At 45.3% G+C, this 20,388-nt stretch overlaps 1 protein-coding gene across 1 annotated transcript in view; it reads left to right on the top strand.

Annotated features, from left to right (window-relative positions):
- The window catches only part of CTNNBL1 (catenin beta like 1), a 97,287-nt gene that overhangs the window by 32,674 nt on the left and 44,225 nt on the right, over nucleotides 1-20,388 (top strand). Inside the window, exons 6-10 of the mRNA XM_054045968.1 lie at nucleotides 880-973; nucleotides 3,860-3,951; nucleotides 6,704-6,776; nucleotides 7,006-7,064; nucleotides 8,143-8,291. Of these exons, the coding sequence (XP_053901943.1) occupies nucleotides 880-973; nucleotides 3,860-3,951; nucleotides 6,704-6,776; nucleotides 7,006-7,064; nucleotides 8,143-8,291 (467 nt within the window). The remainder of the gene's footprint in view (nucleotides 1-879; nucleotides 974-3,859; nucleotides 3,952-6,703; nucleotides 6,777-7,005; nucleotides 7,065-8,142; nucleotides 8,292-20,388) is intronic.

Here is a 20,388-nt window from a genome sequence, read left to right on the forward strand (position 1 = left end):
AAGGTGTTGCACTCCGTAAGTACCGACGTGTTGAAGTATGTAAGCTCTCTGGGGCAGAGAGTGTCTTCCTGTATGTTGCACAGAGCCTGGGCTTTAACTCAGCCAGCTCAGCACGTGCGTAAGTATGACTCACCTTGTTGTGACAGAGCGTTAGCAGGCATTAGATGGAGCTAGCTAATGTGAGCTTACATCACACCTTTCAATCCTAGGCAAGGCAATGCCCAAGTGAACGCCGTCCAAGGCTTCCCCCAAACTGCCATAAAAGTCAGATTCATTTTTAATCATATACAGCTGGCTTTGGCCAGGTGGCTCCGTGATGTCACACATAATAGAAGCCAAAACCATCCTTTTTTTTAAAACCCAATCTTTCTGCACCTAGAACTAAGACTTCCCTTGGTGTGACTGCTGACCCCTTACATTGTGAGGCTGCCTTCACAGGCATTGTTTCAGCTCCTTTCTGACAGCCACGGAAAAAATGCAGATAAACCAGCAATTGGAACGAGGGGAGCTGCTTTTATAGCTGACAGGCAGCTGATACCCAGTTGGGTTTTAGTGTCTAGCACTTGGAAATTCAGGGAGATTATAAGTCAATCAGGGTGATTTAGGGAATAACAGACTGTGACAAGGTTCATATTTTTCCTCCAGATGTTTTTCTGTTTTATCTGACACAAAAATTGTCTAATTAAGAAAAACGAAGTGGTGAATTTACTTTGTGAATCCTTTGCTAGCTCTGAGATTTCAGAGCAAGATTGTTCATGTCTCCTGATCAGAGGCATGCTTTCTGGAGTGTTTCTGTTGTGCTTATTGATTCCCCTCTCCCCCCTTTCTTTCCCATCTTCACCCCAATCCTCTTTTCTCCATGTGGCCTCAATGACTTAGGTTGATGGCCAGGTTGTGGCCTTGCTGGTCCAGAATTTAGAGCGCCTAGATGAAGGTGTAAAAGAAGAGGCTGACGGAGTCCATAACACGCTTGGTAAGGGGATATTACAGTACAGTATCTCTTTCTGACACAGTCAACAGAGGGGCGGGCGTGTGTAGTCTGTCCCCATTGTGAACTACCAGAGGGGGCAGAAAAGGCCTTGCGTGAATTTCATGTAATACTGCTTTCATTTAGCTGGCTAGTAATAAAGCATAAATCTGTTCAACAGATAACTTCATTACAGGAAGCTGTATTATTTTAAGAGGCTGCCTCCTCTTCATGTATTAAAGTATTAAATGTGTTTTTCTGTGGTCTGCCAAAAGAGTATCTTCAGTTACCACAGCTGTGTTTCTTACGAATAAATGTGCCATTAATTTGTTACCATCTAGAGCAGGGCTTCTCAAATGTGGATTTTTCTGCGGCCCAGCAGCTTCCTGGGTGGCGACAGGGGAAGGGGGGCAAAGCAGTGGACCCTCCCTGCAGCACCCAGCTGTTGCTCCTGGCTGCCTTGGTGTTTGCTGGCATTGCCAGCAGGGGACCAGCAGCCTCACCACGCAGCCTCCTGGGGGCTCCGGGAAGCACCTCAGCAAACAGGTGGGGCCAGTGTGTGTGCGCAGCAGGCTTTGGGCTTCAATCCAGGGCAGTGGGGCTCCGGTTTGGAAACATTTTCAGAGCGGCCACCAATGAGGGTTGCTGGCCACACTCTTAGGCCACCAAAAAACTTGTTCTGAGAACCCCTGATCTAGAGCCCAGGAAATGTATCCTATAACACAGTGGCTCTCAACCATTCCAGACGACTGTCCCCCTTTCAGGAGGCTGATTTGTCTTGCCTACCCCCCAAGCTTCACCTCACTTAAAACCTACTTGCTTACAAAATCAGACATAAAAATACAGAAGTGTCACAGCCACTAGTACTGAAAAATTACTTTCTCATTTTTACCATATCATTCTAAAATAAATCCATTGGAATGTAAATATTGTACTTATGTTTCAGTGTATCAGTATAGAGCAGTGGTTTTCAAACTTTTTTTCTGGCGACCCAGTTGAAGAAAATTGATGTCTGTGACCTAACGGAACTGAGGATGAGGAGTTTGGGGTGTGGGAGGGGCAGAGGATTGGAGCGTGGGGGTGAGGGCTGCGCGGTGGGGCTGGGAATGAGGGGTTCAGGGTGTGGGAGGGGGATCTGGGCTGGAGCAGAGGGTTGGGCTGTGGGAGGGGGACAGGGCTCTAGGCTGGGGGTGCAGGCTCTGGGGGTGGGGATGGGGATGAGGGGTTTGGGGGGCTCAGGACTGGGGCAGGGGATTGGGACATGGGCTTACCTAGGGCGGCTCCCGGTCAGCGGCACAGCAGTGATGCTAAGGCAGGCTTCCTGCCTGTCCTCGGACCACGCTGTGCCCCAGAAGTGGCCAGCAAAGGTCCAGCTTCTAGGCGGAGGCACACAAGTGGCACCGCGTGGCTCTTGCCCCTGGGCACCACCTCCCCCTCAGCTCCATAGCCAGTGCTCGAGGCGAGGACAGCGCGCAGAGCCCCATGGTCCCCCTGCCTAGGAGCCGGACCTGCTGCTGGCCGTTTCCAGGGTGCAGTGCGGCATCAGAACAGGTAGGGACTAGCCCGCCTTAGCCGGGCAGCACCGCTGACAGGACTTTTAATGGCGCGGTCAGCAGTGCTGACCAGAGCCGCCACGACCCAGTGCCTGACATTCCACAACCCAGTACTGGGTTGCCACCTGCAGTTTGAAAACCACTGATATATAGAGCAGTATAAACAAGTCATCTGTATGAAATTTTAGTTTGTACTGACTTGGCTAGTGCTTTTTATGTATAGAGCTCTGCATATCTGCAGATAGCCGCTGACCATGTTTGTGTTTCGCGGATCGGATGCGGATGCAAATTTTGTATCTGTGCACGTCTCTATTCCTGTAGCCTGTTGCAAAACTAGGCAAATATGTAGATGAGTTGATGTACCCACGGAAGATCTCTGAGTACCCCCAGGGTACACGTCCCCTGGTTGAGAACCACTGCTGTAACAACATTACTTTGGGGGCCCTCAAATTTTGTGCAATGTGGCAACTGTTTTGCAGAATGCTTCCATTCTGTCATCACCTTCCCCTCTCACAGTCGCGTAGTATCCTTTTGGCAACCACAGCAATGGCTTCATAACAAATCATGTTAGGAAAATAGATATTTTGGTTTGTCTCTTCATGCAAATGAAAACAGTGAGTGTTAGTACCTTGTGACCATCCACGTATGTCTCTGGGGGCCACAATTTGTTAACAACTGAGGTACTGTATTTGCTTATTTTAAATGTTTGTTATTGTTTCTCTGTAAAGCACAGTGCTTAAAGCAAATGAGAGGAATTCTGAAAAGAAAGAAATTCTGTTTCTTTAGAGTAATCCATTAGGTGGGCTCCATTTCATCTTTTTACGCACATGCTTCTGTGGCCAGTTCAAATTTGACCTGCAGAACATTCAAAGCTGTGCTGTCAGGGACTTTGGGTACTCAATTAAAGATGTCATTTCTCTGGCTCTGCATCCTTCCTGAGACCTGGAGGAATGTGAGGCTGGAAGTAGGAATCTTTGTTTTGTTCACATCACTGCGTGGGAACTAATCTTTGTAATTCAGCCTTTCCCGGCAGGAGTTGCCACATGGGATGGTGCAGGAACTCTGGCTAGGGATGAGGGAAAGGTAGTTCACAGCTTCTTCAGACTCCCCCTGCAGGAGCTGGTAACACACGGTCTGAAGATGGATCACTGTGGAAATAAGAAAATTGAGACCGTACCCTATACCTAGTATAGCTTAACTAAGACCTCTAACTTTGAAACAAGAACTGCAGCCCTTGGGAGGACATTAAAACTGACTGAGCAGTGTGGAGCTGGGAGAGGACTGGAGCATAAATGGAAACAAAATGGGCTCAGGCTATGATCTGTATCTTTCTTGTCAGCGATTGTTGAGAACATGGCAGAGTTCCGGCCAGAGATGTGTACGGAAGCTGCGCAGCAGGGCCTCATGCAATGGTTGCTCAAGAGACTGAAGGTGAGTTTATTCCCCTTTCATCTTTCAATAATAAGCAACAAGCCAGTGACCTGGAAACTGCTGCGCTTGAGGTGATGTCCGGCATAAGTACCAAAGGCCCAGGGCTAGTATTGACTCTTTCATTTAATGCAGATTTCACAATCCCTTAAATTTCTCCTTCACTTCCACTCCCAACACCTGTGAGTGCAATAGATTTCAAGCCTTCCCTCTTCCAGACTGGAAAATGTGCCTCTTGAATTTTTTTGTGGAGCACCAAAAATCAGAAGAATATGCTTTTGTATGCTAGCACCTGTGCATGGGGCTTCAGGAGTCTGTGGGGAAGTGTTCCAATTTGAGTCTCAGGCTGGTAGAGTTTCTGTAATAATTTGTGTTTTCTGAGACTTTGCTTTTCTGTTTGTTTCTCATGTGATCTGTTTGGTAAATATGGCTCTGATCCTGCAATGAGAACCCATGTAGATCAACCCTTCTGCCTGCAAGAAGCCCCATTGATACCAACAGGGCTCTGCGTGGGTGTAGTAGTCCACCCTGGTGTCTGCAATTGCAGGATCGGGGCCTATGTTAGTAATTTTCACTTGTTAAGGCTCCACGCTCCCTTGTGTGTAACTATTAGGATGTGATGGGGAATGTTCTCTGAATCAGAAGGATCTGTGTTTTGTTTTGATTACACTGTTGCCAAGAAATAAGCCCAGACCATTGGTACCACATGTTAATGTTCTCCACTGCTGTTATGCGCTAGCAAGCGCTTGTCTTCTGAGTCACATGTGTTCCTCCTGGTAATGCTGGTGGACAAGTAAAGAAAAGACAGCCTTGTTGACTGCTTCTGCAGAAAAACCAGTAGCTGGTAGGAAGGGGAAATAAATACGTCAGAGGAAGAGCCAAGTACTTAATCCTTTGCATGCCAAGGAGTGTTTGCCCTTGGGCTGGGGTAAGTTTAAGAAGGGTTCAGCATTTGGATGCCCACAAGGAAAATGCTGAGATGTTGTTAACCTCGAAGAGTCTGTTGAAAACAATGGAGAGTGCATGAAAACATCCCCTATGAAATAGCAGGTGAGGGTGGGGGTGCTGCTGCAGCCAGTGAGTTAACAGCCCTATTCATATGCTGAGGGCATGCTAGTGGTCAAGTCCTTGCCTTTGTGTTGTTCAAAGTTAGCACCTCTAGCAGTGGAGAACCTCCTCCTCTCTCCCCCCTACCCCAGAACACCTTAGTAGTCAAAAGGCAACTGAACCACAAAATATATTCCACCAATTGCGTAAGTCTGCAAATGTTCCTCTGTGTCCCTTTCGTAGTTGTTAGCAGAAGTATCCTATAATTTCTGACTGCAGGTGGTAACATAATTATGTTTCTTTTGGCTAAAAACAAAAAAAGTAAAGCTAATTGTATTCCAGGCAGGTATGTACTAAATGCAGACCTACTTTCTGCTATGTAATTACTCTGACAGCTGAAAGACTTAGAAACTTAGGAAAGCAAAATAATCACCACTTGGATTCCCCTGGTTAGTGCAGCCGAACGTGAACGCTGACAGGCTGGCAAGCCTGGTGCTGAAGGCAGGCATTGTCTTCATTCTGACATGTTTTAATTTCTGTGGGGTGTAAGTGCAGTGTGGTCAGGCAGTGTTTGCTCTTGTTTACAGCTGTCATTGTGGGAAGGTGCACACTAATGAAATTTCATTCAGTGACCCTTGCTTTTGGCAATACTTGGCTGATTTGAACGTTTCTGCCACCGCAGACACACGCCTGCCCCCTCCCATTGCTTCAGTATTGGATGGGAAATACCTTCCTTGCTTTGTGTGGGCTTTTGGTTCCCTTTTTATTTATTTTTTGGTCAGTGAGTGAGCCCTCAATCTGTTAAGTTGCATTGCAGTCCTCGAGAGCATGCTGCTGATTTATTCCCCGAACGCATTCAGGCTTCTTTTGAGCCAACCGCGTTATCCCTTTGCATGCAAACAGATGTGCTGGTCCAGGACCACATCGTGGGCTGGGATAAGCATAAGAAGTCTCCGTCCAGTCAGCACCTGCAAGCAGAATCTTGTTTTTCTCAAGAAGTGGCGTTGATGAGTTAGTAGATAGTGCCGGTTCCAGGAGAAGAGAATTAAACCAGTGCCTCAGCATGTGGTAAGGGCTCTGTGCTGCTGGAGATCCCGTCCTCAGGAGGAGACGTAGGACAAAGGCTCTGGCCAGAGGTCTCTAAAGAGACCTGGCTCTTTCACAAGATTAAAGAGATGTGAACTCTGGTTTCCTGACTGTATTCAGGGTGTGTGAGGTCCGTGTTTGCCACTGGGTAGCTTCACTGTGATTCATTTGACCCTAATTCAGTTCCTGGTGAGGTGGGTATAGGTTGTTCACACTGGGGTGAGGATACGTGCGTACAGACCTATGTATAATCTTTATTTCTGTAAGTGGGTATGGAAAATCTGTCAACACATTTCTTCCTATAAGTGCCCAGTGGCAGGCCATGTTCAGCATCCCAGTTTGTAGACTTTCCAAGCCCACTGCCAGGCGTACTTGGTTACACAAGCTTTTACCTCTGAGGATATCGGCAGGGATCAGAGTTGATTTGATTGTTGTTTTTAAATCAGTGAGAAGAATTAATTTTTTTCTTGGCACGGAGTCAGATTGTAAGATTATTGCTGTTTGTGTTTTGTTTTAATCGTTGCTCATGTGTTGAGTGATCTGCTTAGCACGTTCTCTACATCAAAATAAACACCCAGAGCAGTGCCCCTGAGGGGTTTCTTATCCTTGTTTTTTCCAACAGGCAAAGATGCCTTTTGATGCCAACAAGCTGTACTGCAGTGAGGTGCTGGCCATTCTGCTCCAGAATAATGATGGTGAGATGCACCCCTGGTATTGATATTCTGTTAGGATAGGATCCAGGCTTGTTTCAGATCATGACAGCACTCTCCTGCCTCTGGCTTCCCCTTGCTTTCTCTCTCTCTCTCTCTGCAGCTTTTGTACTCTGTCAAGCCGTATTGATTTTGTTTGCTGATGTATCAGTGTTAGACGGCTGTAAAATCTGACAGTTAGCTTCATTTTTTCCTCTCTTTTTTTCCCCTCTAGACAACAGGGAATTGCTTGGGGAGCTGGATGGGATCGATGTGCTGCTTCAGCAGTTATCTGTGAGTAATTCATTTGCTTCTGGTCTGCCATTGAGAGACTCACTGATTGGGGTTGAAAATAGTGGTGAGCAAAAATAGTAGCAGGAGTGGAACAGATGCTAGGTATTGTTCTGTCTTGGCAGCTTGTATACATTGTTGCATTATAATGCTCACTCTTCAGCACTTTCATAGTACGTTAGAAACTTCCACTGGGAGCTCACCCTCCAAGCCCGATGGGGGTTGTCCCCATTTTAGAGATGTGAGTACTGAGGCACGAGAGAAGTTAATGGTTTACCTAAAGCTACATCAAGACTTGGAGGTAAAGCAAGGATTAGAATTCAGGTGCTCCTGGGATCCTCTGCTCAGTGCACTAGACCACATTGCCTATTTGCCCTTTAAGGGGGTTTACTCAGGTTTGTATCCTTAACTACTACTTGTTCGCTGAAGTGAGAGTGACGTGCGTGGGTAAGGTCTAGGCTCAGGCTTATATTTGCTTCACTCAACAACTACTTCTGGTGTTCACTATCAAGGACTGTTCAGCTGTATCATAGTCATTGAGACTTGCATACAGAGAAGGGTTGAGGAAGAAACTAAGCAAATAACCAGGAGTAAAGACTAGTGACAACAGGGGAGGCCTTGTCTTTGGGGTGCAGAAGAAAAAAATCATAGGAAAAACTAACAATTATGTGGAATTGTTGGGCAGAGATTGGTTGGGAGGAAGTCAGGAATGGCATAAGTGACTATTGAGGGATGCTAGTGGGGTCGTGGTAGGTTGGCCAGGTAGGAGGGTCCCGCAGGCCAGAGGTGGCCCACAGGCCGTAGTTTTCCCACCTCTGCTCTAATCCCATTTGCTAGCAACCATTTGGGACATGGCAATAACAGTCCATCACGCCAAATGGAATGAGAAAGGCGCAGAGATATGGGGGGTAATGCACCGAGAGGGTGGTTGCTACCATCACAGTTGCAGGCTTGTGCAAAATTGTAATTTACAAGTTAAACTCTGAAGTTTTGCCCTGCAAAATGTTAATTTGTGTTTGATGTCAGTGTTCATGTGCAACCAAGTAAGGGCTTACATTTTTTTGTCCCCTTTGGCATGCAGGTGTTTAAACGACACAATCCAAGCACGGCCGAGGAGCAGGAAATGATGGAGAACCTGTTTGACTCTCTCTGTTCCTGTCTAATGCTGAGCTCCAACCGAGATCGCTTCCTGAAAGGGGAGGGGCTACAGCTGATGAACCTCATGCTCAGGTACATATATCTGACTTCTCGATCTCATTCACACTTAACCACAACAACACATGCAGCTTGTGTCCAGACACCTCTGTCCTCATGCTCTGCCTCTTCTCTTCTCTTCTCTTCTCCCTCTGTTTTACTTGGGTCTTCTCAGATCCATAACTCCTTTTCCTAAAAAAGCTAAAAAACAAAAAACACACACTCTACTACTACTCACCAGCAACCTCTCTGCCACAAGAGGAGTTGGAAAAATGTCCAGCAGCGTCAACAAGTACTGCCACTAGTGAAACAAATTGGGTGGTGTCTCCCTGCCAGCTGGTTGCTAAATGCACCTGTAATCAATCCAGGTACTAGTTTGGAGAACACATTCCTTTTTGGGTGATACCCCTTTGTCCCAATGCAATATTCCCCTTTGATATAGCCAGAGATTCTTAATGTGCTTGTGTCTCCATCCAGTCCACTCTCTCACATCTGAATATCTCACTGATATAATCCTCCATCCAGCTCACATCCCTGATAGGTCTGTGGAACAATCCCAGTTCTGAATTTTATGCACAAGAAGTGATTTTTTTGGAGAAACGTCCCCTAGTGAGGCATTACTGAGGTAAAGTAGCTTCTGGAAGATGCAAGTATAATTCTGTCCTGGAAAATCAGGTGAAAGAACACTATCGGTCAGTCCACTAACCCACTAAGAATTTGGACTCCTACAAAAACAGACGACAGGTTGTGGGGGCCTCTGAACAGCGTGCTTTTTTTTTGTATCCAGATGTTATCCTCGCAACATTGATTGACCAGATTGGTGGGGTGCTTTAGTGAAAGCTGAGGTGAAACTGCTTTTGGGGAACAGATATAAATGTGCATTTCCTATCCAGGCACGTTTTGTGTCACACCGTAACTCCCCAGTCCTCCTCCTCCCCCCTTTGCTGGTGAAGCGTATCTGCTCTGACTTGACTTGGGCTCTGCCCAAGCCTCACAATGGCATGTTGAGTGTGTCTGTCCAGTTCTCCCTGGTGCACTGAGCTGTCTGTGGAGGCTGCTAGCAAATGCCAGTGAGAAATGATGTATGGCCGGGTAACGCGCAGCAGTGAGGAACTGAATAAAGAACCAGAAACAGGGATTGTTCAGACAGGAGCGCTGTGTTTTCTTAAGGCTAATTAAAGAAAAGCTCCAAAGGCAAGGACGAGGGGGAAGCCTCCCCCTGCCTCTAGGTTGTTTCTAATACTAAGTGGCTAAGCTCGTCGTGCGGAACTAAATATCTGGAGCACTTGTGCCACGTGGGTGGGAATTACCGTTTGGATTTTTAATGGCTTTTTTCCCTTTTTTGGAATGTGATGTTCACCAGCCTCTTCACCAGGATCCCAGCTGGAAACCTATGACAAGGGGAAAATTTTTCCCTTGACACTTTTTTCTTTTTTTAGTGGCCATAAAGGAGCAATGAAGGACAGAGCACAATTAAACTGCCAGCAACATCTGTGTTGTTGCTGCAGTCTCCGAAAGGAGTTGCAGTTTTGGAAATAGGGCTCCTCACCCAGAGTGGTGACAGGGGAAGAGTAGGACTTATCAAAGCTTGAGCAGGGGTCTGGATCTTCACATGTTAGTCAATGATAAAGGGGACTGGATTGCTTGTGAGGCAGAGCCTTGAACTATTCAAATCCAGCACAGGTCAGCAGCAGCCAGAAGACATTGTCATCTGGCTTTTTAACCTGGCAACAGGAGTTGGTGTTCTGCCTGATTCCTTCTAGACGGTCGAAACAACAGACTGGATTTCTACATAGATTGCTTCCGTCGACGTGCAAAGGCTGAAATTGTGGAAAAGCAACATCACTTGCCACATAACCTCAGCCATGCTGAACACAACGCCATCTACAGCCTCAGAAACAACCCTGACATCATAATCAAAAAGGCTGACAAAGGAGGTGCTGTCGTCATCATGAATAAATTGGAATATGACCAGGAGGCTGCTAGACAGCTCTCTAACACCACATTCTACAGGCCATTATCCTCTGATCCCACTGAGGATTACCTAAAGAAACTACACCATCTGCTAAAAAAACTCCCTGACAAAGCACAGGAACAAATCCGTACAGACACATGCCTAGAACCCCGACCAGGGGTATTCTATTTGCTACCCAAGATCCATAAACCTGGATATCCTGGACGCCCCATCATCTCAGGCATTGGCACCCTAACATCAGGCTTGTCTGGTTATGTAGACTCTGTCCTAAGACCCTACGCTACCAGCACTCCCAGCTATCTTCGAGACACCACTGACTTCCTGAGGAAACTACAATCCATCGGTGATCTTCCAGAAAACACCATCCTGGCCACTATGGACGTAGAAGCCCTCTACACCAATATTCCACACAAAGATGGACTACAAGCTATCAGGAACAGTATCCCTGATAATGTCACAGCTAACCTGGTGGCTGAACTTTGTGATTTTGTCCTCACCCACAACTATTTCACATTTGGGGACAATATATACCTTCAAGTCAGCGGCACTGCTATGGGTACCCGCATGGCCCCACAATATGCCAACATTTTTATGGCTGACTTAGAACAACGCTTCCTTAGCTCTCGTCCCCTAACGCCCCTACTCTACTTGCGCTACATTGATGACATCTTCATCATCTGGACCCATGGAAAAGAAGCCCTTGAGGAATTTCACCATGATTTCAATAATTTCCATCCCACCATCAACCTCAGCCTAGATCAATCCACACAAGCGGTCCATTTCCTGGACACTACTGTGCTAATAAGCGATGGTCACATCAATACCACCCTATACCGGAAACCTACTGACCGCTACACTTACCTACATGCCTCCAGCTTCCATCCAGGACACACCACACGATCCATTGTCTACAGCCAAGCTCTAAGATATAACCGCATTTGCTCCAATCCCTCGGATAGAGACAAGCACCTACAAGATCTCTATCAAGCATTCTTAAAACTACAATACCCACCTGCTGAAGTGAAAAAACAGATTGACAGAGCCAGACGAGTACCCAGAAGTCACCTCCTACAAGACAGGCCCAACAAAGAAAATAACAGAACACCACTAGCTGTCACCTTCAGCCCCCAACTAAAACCTCTCCAGCGCATCATCAGAGATCTACAACCTATCCTGAAAGATGATCCTTTACTCTCACAGATCTTGGGAGACAGACCTGTCCTCGCTTACAGACAACCCCCCAACCTAAAGCAAATACTCACCAGCAACCACACATCACTGAACAAAACCACTAACCCAGGAACCTATCCTTGTAACAAACCCCGATGCCAACTCTGTCCACATATCTATTCAAGTGACATCATCATAGGACCTAATCACATCAGCCATACCATCAGGGGCTCGTTCACCTGCACATCTACCAATGTGATCTATGCCATCATGTGCCAGCAATGCCCCTCTGCCATGTACATTGGCCAAACCGGACAGTCTCTACGCAAAAGAATTAATGGACACAAATCTGACATCAGGAATCAAAATACTCAAAAACCAGTGGGAGAACACTTTAACCTGTCTGGTCATTCAGTGACAGACCTGCGGGTGGCTATATTACAACAGAAAAACTTCAAAAACAGACTCCAAAGAGAGACTGCAGAGCTAGAATTGATATGCAAACTAGACACAATCAACTCCGGTTTGAATAAGGACTGGGAATGGCTGAGCCATTACAAACGTTGACTATCTCCCCTTGTAAGTACTCTCACACTTCTTATCACACTGTCTGTACTCGGCTAGCTTGATTATCACTTCAAAAGTTTTTTTTTTTTTTTTTTTTTTTTTTCTCTTAATTAATTGGCCTCTCAGAGTTAGTAAGACAACTCCCACCTGTTTATGCTCTCTGTATGTGTGTATATATATCTCCTCATTATATGTTCCATTCTATATGCATCCGAAGAAGTGGGCTGTAGTCCACGAAAGCTTATGCTCTAATAAATTTGTTAGTCTCTAAGGTGCCACAAGTACTCCTGTTCTTCTTTTTGCGGATACAGACTAACACGGCTGTTACTCTGAAACTTCTAGACGGATGTTCACATCCCCAAACCACCATCACACGTGGCATCGATTTGTCTCCTTGTTGCACATTTCAGAGGGAACAGTGACTGGCTGGGCCTGGAGAGCGAACTACTCACCGCTTGCTAAAAGTGGTTCCTGTAGGTCAAAGTTAAGGGCACTGAGTGGGAGCTTTTATTGCTGCAACCTGTGCTGTCTGTTCTGTTCCCTTTCTGTGGGCTGGGAGTCCGACCCTCTCACTAACAGTGAAATAATTACGTCTCTCTTAAAGGATATAAAAGAACTTGAACATACACAGTTCACTCTTTCTGTGCTGCAGGCATGTCCTTTGATTCCCATTTCTAATGCATGTTTCTTAACACCTTTTTGGTATGGGGTTTATTTTAGGGCTGTCAAGCAATTAAAAAAATTAATCCCGATTAATCGTGCAATTAAACAATAATAGAATACCATTTATTTAAATATTTTACAGTGTACATTGCTCACTTTATATTTATTTTTGATTACAAATATTTGCTCTGTAAAAAACCAAAGAAATAGTATTTTTCATTTCAGCTAATACAAGTATTGTAGTGCAATCTCTTTATCATGAAAGTTGAATGTACAAACATAGAATTATGTAAAGAAAAAAACTGCACTCAAAAACAAATCAATGTAAAACTTTAGAGCCTACAAGTCCACTCAGTCCTGCTTCTTGTTCAGCCAATCACTCAGACAAACAAGTTTGTTTACATTTGCAGGAAATAATGCTGCCCTCTTCTTATTTACAATGTCACCTGAAAGTGAGAACAGGCATTTGCATGGCACTTTTGTAGCTGGCGTTGCAAGGTATTTATGTGCCAGAGGCGCTAAAGATTCATATGTCCCTTCATGTTTCAACCACCATTCTGGAGGACACGCATCCGTGCTGACGACGGGTTCTGCTTGATAACGATCCAAAGCAGTGCGGACCGACGCATGTTCATTTTCATCATCTGAGTCAGATGCCACGAGCAGAAAGTTGATTTTCTTTTTTGGTGGTTTGAGTTCTGTAGTTTACTCATCAGAGTGTTGCTCTTTTAAGACTTTTGAAAGCATGCTCCACACATCATCCCTCTCAGATTTTGGAAGGCACTTCCGATTCTTAAACCTTGGGTCGAGTGCTGTAGCTATCTTTAGAAATCTGCTGTGACAGTGTTCTTAAAACGAACAATATGTGCTGGGTCATCATCCGAGACTGCTATAACATGAAATATATGGCAAAATGCAGGTAAAATAGAGCAGGAGACCTACAATTCTCCCTCAAGGAGTTCAGTCACTAATTTAATTAATACATTATTTGTTTAATGAGCATCATCAGCAAACAAGCATGTCCTCTGGAATGGTGGCCGAAGCATGAAGGGGCATACGAATGTTTAGCATATCTGACACGTAAATACCTTGCAACGCCAGCTACAAAAGTGCCATGTGAATGCCTGTTCTCACTTTCTGGTGACATTGTAAATACGAAGTGGGCAACATTATCTCAATGCTCCCTTATAACATTGTTTGGCAGCCGCTGCTTTGTCCACTGTTTGCAGAAAGACCAGCTCTTTGGAGTTAGCTGGTGGGGGCTTGGAACCAGGGTGAGCTGGCAGCTCCCCTATCAGCTCCCCGCTCCCGTAAGTTCCCTGTGTGGCAGCTGCCCAGCAGGCTGTCAGTTGTCCGGCAGTTCAGCTTTCCCTCCCCCCACTGCCATGTGCTGCTCCTGCCCTCTGCCTTGGAGCTGCTCCCGGGAGCCTCCTGCTTGCTGTTCAAGGGGGGGGAGGGGGAAGACATGCTAATGTAAGGGTGTTCCCCTCTCCCCCGCTCCTTTACCCCATCCACAGAGCAGGAGGGAGTGGGGACACGACAGGGCTTAGGATGGAGGGAGCTTGCTGTCAGCAGCTGCTGTCTCAACTTGCTGATCTACTTAAAAAGGTAGAGTACTTGGAGTGGGGTCAGTGTACTTAAAGGGGCAATGCGCAATTCTCACACACAAGGTGTGTGTCTCTGTCTCTCTCTGCCATGCTGTCTCCCCTCCCTCCATTCGTGCTGCCTGGTAGAGTGTGAGGCTACATTAACAACAATGTGTTAACCCTTGCGGGCTCTGCCGAGTGCTAGTTCATCATTTAGCAGCAAGGCATTCCCTGGGAAATATCCCACCCTCTGACTCCACCACCTCAACCAAGCTTCACAATCAGTATTGCTGTGTACAGTATTCAGTTGTTTAAAACTTATACTATGTATATGTGTGTATAATAGTCTTTTGTCTGGCAAAAAAAATTCCCAGGAACCTAATCCCCCTATTTACATTAATTCTTATGGGGAAATTGGGTTCGCTTAACATTGTTTCACTTAAAGTAGCATTTTTCAGGAACAGAACTACAACATTAAGTGAGGAGTTACTGTACACTATATCCACTGGATCCCCTTGGTCCACATGCTTGTTGACCCCCTCAAAAAATTCTAGTACATTGGTGAGGCATGATTTCCCTTTACAAAAACTATGTTGACTATTCCCCAACAAATTATGTTCATCTTTATGCCTGACAATTTTGTTCTTTACTATAGTTTCAACCAGTTTTCCTGGTACTGAAGTCAGGCTTAGTGGCCTGTAATTGCCGGGTTCACCTCTGGAGCCCTTTTTAAAAATTGGCATCACATTAACTATCCTCCAGTCATTTGGCACAGAAGCTGATTTAAATGATAGGTTACAGACTGCAGTTAGTAGTCCTGCAATTTCACATTTGAGTTCCTTCAGAACTCTTGGGTGAATACCATCTGGTCCTGGTGACTTATTATTGTTTAGTTTATCAGTTTGTTCCAAAACCTCCTCTAATGACCCCTCAATCTGAGAGAGTTCCTCAGATTTGTCACCTAAAAAGAATGGCTCATGTTTGGGAATCTCCCTCACATCCTCAAGCGTGAAGACGGATGCAAAGAATTCATTTAGGTTCTCCGCAATGTTCTTATCGTCTGTGAGTGCTCCTTTAGCATCTCAATTGTCCAGTGGCCCCACTGGTTGTGTAGCAGGCTTCCTGCTTCTGATGTACTTAAAACTTTTTTTGCTATTACTTTTGGAGTCTTTGGCTAGCTGTTCTTCAAATTCTTTTTTGGCCTTCCTAATTATATTTTTACACTTCATTTGCCAGAGTTTATGCTCCTTTCTATTTTCTTCACTAGGATTTAACTTCCACTTTTTAAAGGATGCCTTTTTGCCTCTCACTGCTGCTTTTACTTTGTTGTTTAGCCACGGTGGCTCGTTTTTGGTTCTCTTACTATGATTTTTAATTTGGGCTAAACATTAAAGTTGAGCCTCTATTATGGTGTCTTTAAAAAGTTTCCATCCAGCTTGCAGGGATTTCACTTTTAGCGCTGGACCTTTTAATTTCTGTTTAACTAGGGTGACCAGATAGCAAGTGTGAAAAATCGGGACAGGGGGTGGGGAGTAATAGGTGCCTATATAAGAAAAAGACCCAAAAATCAGGACTGTCCCTATAAAATCAGGACATCTGGTCACCCTATGTTTAACTAACCTCCGCATTTTTGTGTAGTTCCCCTTTCTGAAATTAAATGCTATGGTGTTGGGCTGCTGTGGTGTTTTCCCCGCCACAGGGATGTTGAATTCAATTATATTATAGTCACTATTACCAAGGGGTCCAGCTATATTCACCTCTTGGACCTGATCCTGTGCTCCACTTAGGACTAAATCAAGAATTGCCTCTCCTCTGGTGGGTTCCAGGACTAGCTGCTCCAAGAAGCAGTCATTTAAGGTGTAAAGAAACTTTATCTCTGCATCCCATCCTGAGGTGGCATGTACCCAGTCAATATGGAGATACGTAGTTGAAATCCCCCATTATTATTGAGTTTTTTATTTTAATACCCTCTCTAAGCTCCCTGAGCATTTCACAGTCATTATCACCATCCTGGTCAGGTGGTTGGTAATATATTCCTACTGCTATATTCTTCTTATTAGAGCATGGAATTACTATCCATAGAGATTCTATGGTACAGTTTGGTTCATTTAAGATTTTTACTTCATTTGATTTTACACTTTCTTTCACATATAATGCCACTCCCACACCAGAATGACCTGGTCTGTCCTTCAGATAGATTTTGTACCTGGTATTACTGTGTCCCATTGATTATCCTCATTCCACCAAGTTTCTGTGATGCCTATTATATCAATATCCTTATTTAATATGGGGCACTCTAGTTCACCCATCTTATTATTTAGACTTCTAGCATTTGTATATAAGCCCTTTAAAAACTTGTCACTTTTTAGCTGTCTCCCATTACATGATGTAATTGAATGAGACTTCTTTTTCATTTGACTGTTTCTCATCAGGTCCTACCTGTATTTTATCCTCTTCCCTCCTCTCCTCCTTACTAGGACACAGAGAATCTCCATCAGTAGATCCTCTCTTAAGGGATGTGTCTGTCCGGCTCCTCCGCACCTGTCTGCTTTCCCCCAGCCCTTAGTTTAAAAACTGCTCTACAACCTTTTTAATTTTAGTGCCAGCAATCTGGTTCCATTTTCATTTAGGGTGGAGCCCATCCTTCCTGTACAGGCTTCCCCTTTCCCAAAAGTTTCCCCAGTTCCTAGTAAATCTAAACCCCTTCTCCCTACACCATTGTCTCATCCACGCATTGAGACCCTGCAGTTCTGCTTGTCTAACTGGCCCTGTGCATGGAACTGGAAGCATTTCAGAGAATGCTACCATGGAGGTCCTGGACTTCAATCTCCTACCTAGCAGTCTAAATTTGGCCTCCAGGACCTCTCTCCTATCCTCCCTATGTCATTGGTACCCACATGTACCACGACCACCGGTTCTTCCCAAGCACTACACGTAAGCCTATCTAGATGTCTTGAGAGATCCGCAACCTTTGCACCAGGCAGGCAAGTCATGTAGTTCTCCTGGTCATTGCAAACCCAGCTATCTATGTTTCTAATGATCAAATTGCCCATTACTAATACCTGTCTTCCTAATAATTGGAGTTCCCTCCCCCAGAGAGGTATCCTCAGTGCGAGAGGATACCATGACATCATCTGGAAGGAGGATCCCAACTATGGGATCATTTCCCTGTGCTCCGGTTGGATGTTCTCCTTCCCTGAGACTTTCATCCTCTTCAACATCACAGAGGCCGTCAGACCAGGGGTGGGACGTTCTACTGTGTCCCGGAAAGTCTCATCTGTGTACCTCTCTGTCCCCCTTAGCTCCTCCGGCTCAGCCACCCTGGTCTCCAAAGCCGGTACACGGTCTCTGAGGGCCAGGAGCTCCTTGCACCGACTGCACACGTACGCCATCTGCCCATAGGGCAGGTAATCATACATGCTGCATTGGGTGCAATTAACTGGGTTGCCCCCACTTCTGACTGCATGCTCTTTATACTCCTGCAGCTGGTTCCTTTGTTGTTGTTTTGTTTTTTCAGGGGGGGGGGGGTTAGCTTAAGTTTGAAGAAGTTTAAGAAAGAAATTAAGTGTATGTAGTCCCCCCCCCCCCCCCCCCCCCTTACACCCGCCCAAGGTCTACCAACTCCCAAGTTGTTCTAACAGATGTTTCGTTCACCTGGTGTGGGAGAGAGGAGAGCTAGGTAGGAATGTTCTGTGGCTTGACTCCTGGCTATTTCCGAGGAGCATGCTATATTCTTTGTCTAGTGCTTCCAAGCATGTTAGCAGGTCTGTATCGCTGGTGTAACTGCTCCATTAGTGAGATCATATATCCAGAGCTGCCAGACAGTGTGGTGTCCTTCAGCTGAATGGTTAGCTTAGCAGATAAAGTGACCCAAGAGATTCCCATGGACGACAAAAGAATGAAAACAGGTCTGGGTTACTTATGTTGAGATTTAAGACAATATATCCACCAGCAAAGGAAACTTGCACCTTGTGTGAACTTGTTTTCTTACTTCCCTTGGGGACTGCACACAGCCTTCATCTACTCTCCCATTAAATAGCAAACCATAGTCAGTGTTGAGTGTCTTCAGTTAATGTATTTTTAAGTGACACATTCCACAAAAACTGGGCAAATGTTCTTATTAAAGCAGAGCTGAAATTGATTTTCAGCCTTTATATACTGGGCCTCTGTATGATACATCTTTATTCTGCTTAACTAAATGGATGCGAAAATGTTCCACAGGGTTAATATAGTGAAAGTTAAAAATAAAAGGCGTAGCGAATCAGAGCAGAGTGATACAGGAAGGCTATTCCATATGGCAGGAACTGCAGAGAAAGTTCTTATGCTGACAATGGCAAGAGAGAAGATGGGTAGCTGATGAGAGGAGGGAGCAAACAAGAAATAGTCAATGCACATGAGGCAACTGTTTCAATAACGAGGGCAGTTTTGAACTGAGCCCTGAATTAATGGAGAGCTAGCAGCGGTATTCAAAGAGAGCCTGCAGTGGGCATCGCCCTTTGTATGTGTGGGAAGATGGGTGGCAGCATTCTGCTCTTGAAGACACTGATCTGTGACTGGGGGTCATTGAGACGGGAGTTGCACCAGTGAGATCAGGAGGAGATAGAGGCTGGATGAGCACTTCAGCAGAGGGGCAGATGGCTGATATTGCAGAGGTGGGGATAAACAGATTTGCCTAAAATAATTACGGAAGAAGCAGGAGAATAGAGGATTGAGGGTGACCGAAACTGTGAGCAGTGGAGACAGAAGAGAGGTCTGAGACCAGGTGAGACCTAGAGGAGATAGAATTGCTTGAGGATGCACCTTGTGCCCAGGCATGGAGCCTTGTTTATGCTATGCTGCCTCTCACGAATGAGATAATTTATCAGCAAGATGGTGGCCACCACAGGAGGTTTAGAAATGTCACATTCAATTAAAGTCTTTCTTCCAGCACAGTTCAGGTTTCTGCAGGCCAGGAAGCACTTTATGCAGTGTGGAATCTCAGGCGCTGCCTTGAGCAAAAAAGGTTCAGTTTACTTAAAAAGGCAACAAAGGGAGAAAACCAGAATTGTGTTGTCAGCTTCCTTGAAAACGTTGACACGAGGCTTATTACTTTTGCTGTAAAACCCTGTTAGGCCTTGGAAGAGAAGCGACCACCGTGTTCTCAAGGGACATATTGAGAGGGATCTCTGCTGTGTAGCAAGAATAAAGTGAATCTATCTTGGTTATTAACTGAAGGTGCAGGCATGCACACACAGACAAATGCAGCAAAGAGGGTGCACAGAGATTTCCATTGCTTGAATGACAGACATTTCTATTCTGAAGAAATTCACTGTGGCTTTGCTTAACCTGTGCAAAATCCCCTTTGACTGTGCAGCACAAACAAGGGTATGTGAGCAGTACAAGGCACAAAATCAGACAAATGCGTCTGTGTGTGCACAGCTCCACGGAGCTTGTCTATAGTCCTTTCAAGGTGCATCTTTCATGATTCTTAACATTCTCATCTGTTTACTAGTCCTGGTGTTCCCAATGATCCCTTCAAAGCTCAGAATTAGTCTCCTTGCTGAATCTTTTTTTTATTAAGCATAGACATTTTACCCAGTGTTTGCCTCGCAGGGTCTGTCCATTAGTCCATCAAGCATGCTGTACTGCTTCTTAACCTCTGAGGATAGGACAAGAAGCAATGGGCTTAAATTGCAGCAAGGGAGGTTTAGGTTGGACGTTAGGAAAAACTTCTTAACTTATTAACAGGGTGGTTAAACACTGGAATAAATTGCCTAGGGAGGTTGTGGAATCTCCATCATTGGAGATTTTTAAGAGCAGGTTAGACAAACACCTGTCAGGGATGGTCTAGATAATACTTAGTCCTGCCTTGAGTGCAGGGGACTGGACTAGATGATCTCTTGGTCCCTTCTAGTTCTATGATTCTCAAAGTGACTAATATACAACATACTCACTGGATCCCCCTTGTCCACATGCTGCTTGTCCCCCTCAAAATATGCTAGTAGATTGGTGATGCATGATTTCCCTTTACAAAAACCACGATTATTTATTTCTCTTGATGTATATGGGGAAAATACAAATTTGAAGCGTGAAAACCTTTTAGAAAGGAGAATGGGAAGCACATGCAGTGGCCCTGGTAGATGCATACAATTCCTTTGTCCCTAAGCAGTGTGCACAGGAGGTTGATTGTTAC

This window comes from Malaclemys terrapin, chromosome 12 (assembly GCF_027887155.1).
Source record: "Malaclemys terrapin pileata isolate rMalTer1 chromosome 12, rMalTer1.hap1, whole genome shotgun sequence".
In the NCBI taxonomy this organism is placed as follows: Eukaryota; Metazoa; Chordata; order Testudines; family Emydidae; genus Malaclemys; species Malaclemys terrapin.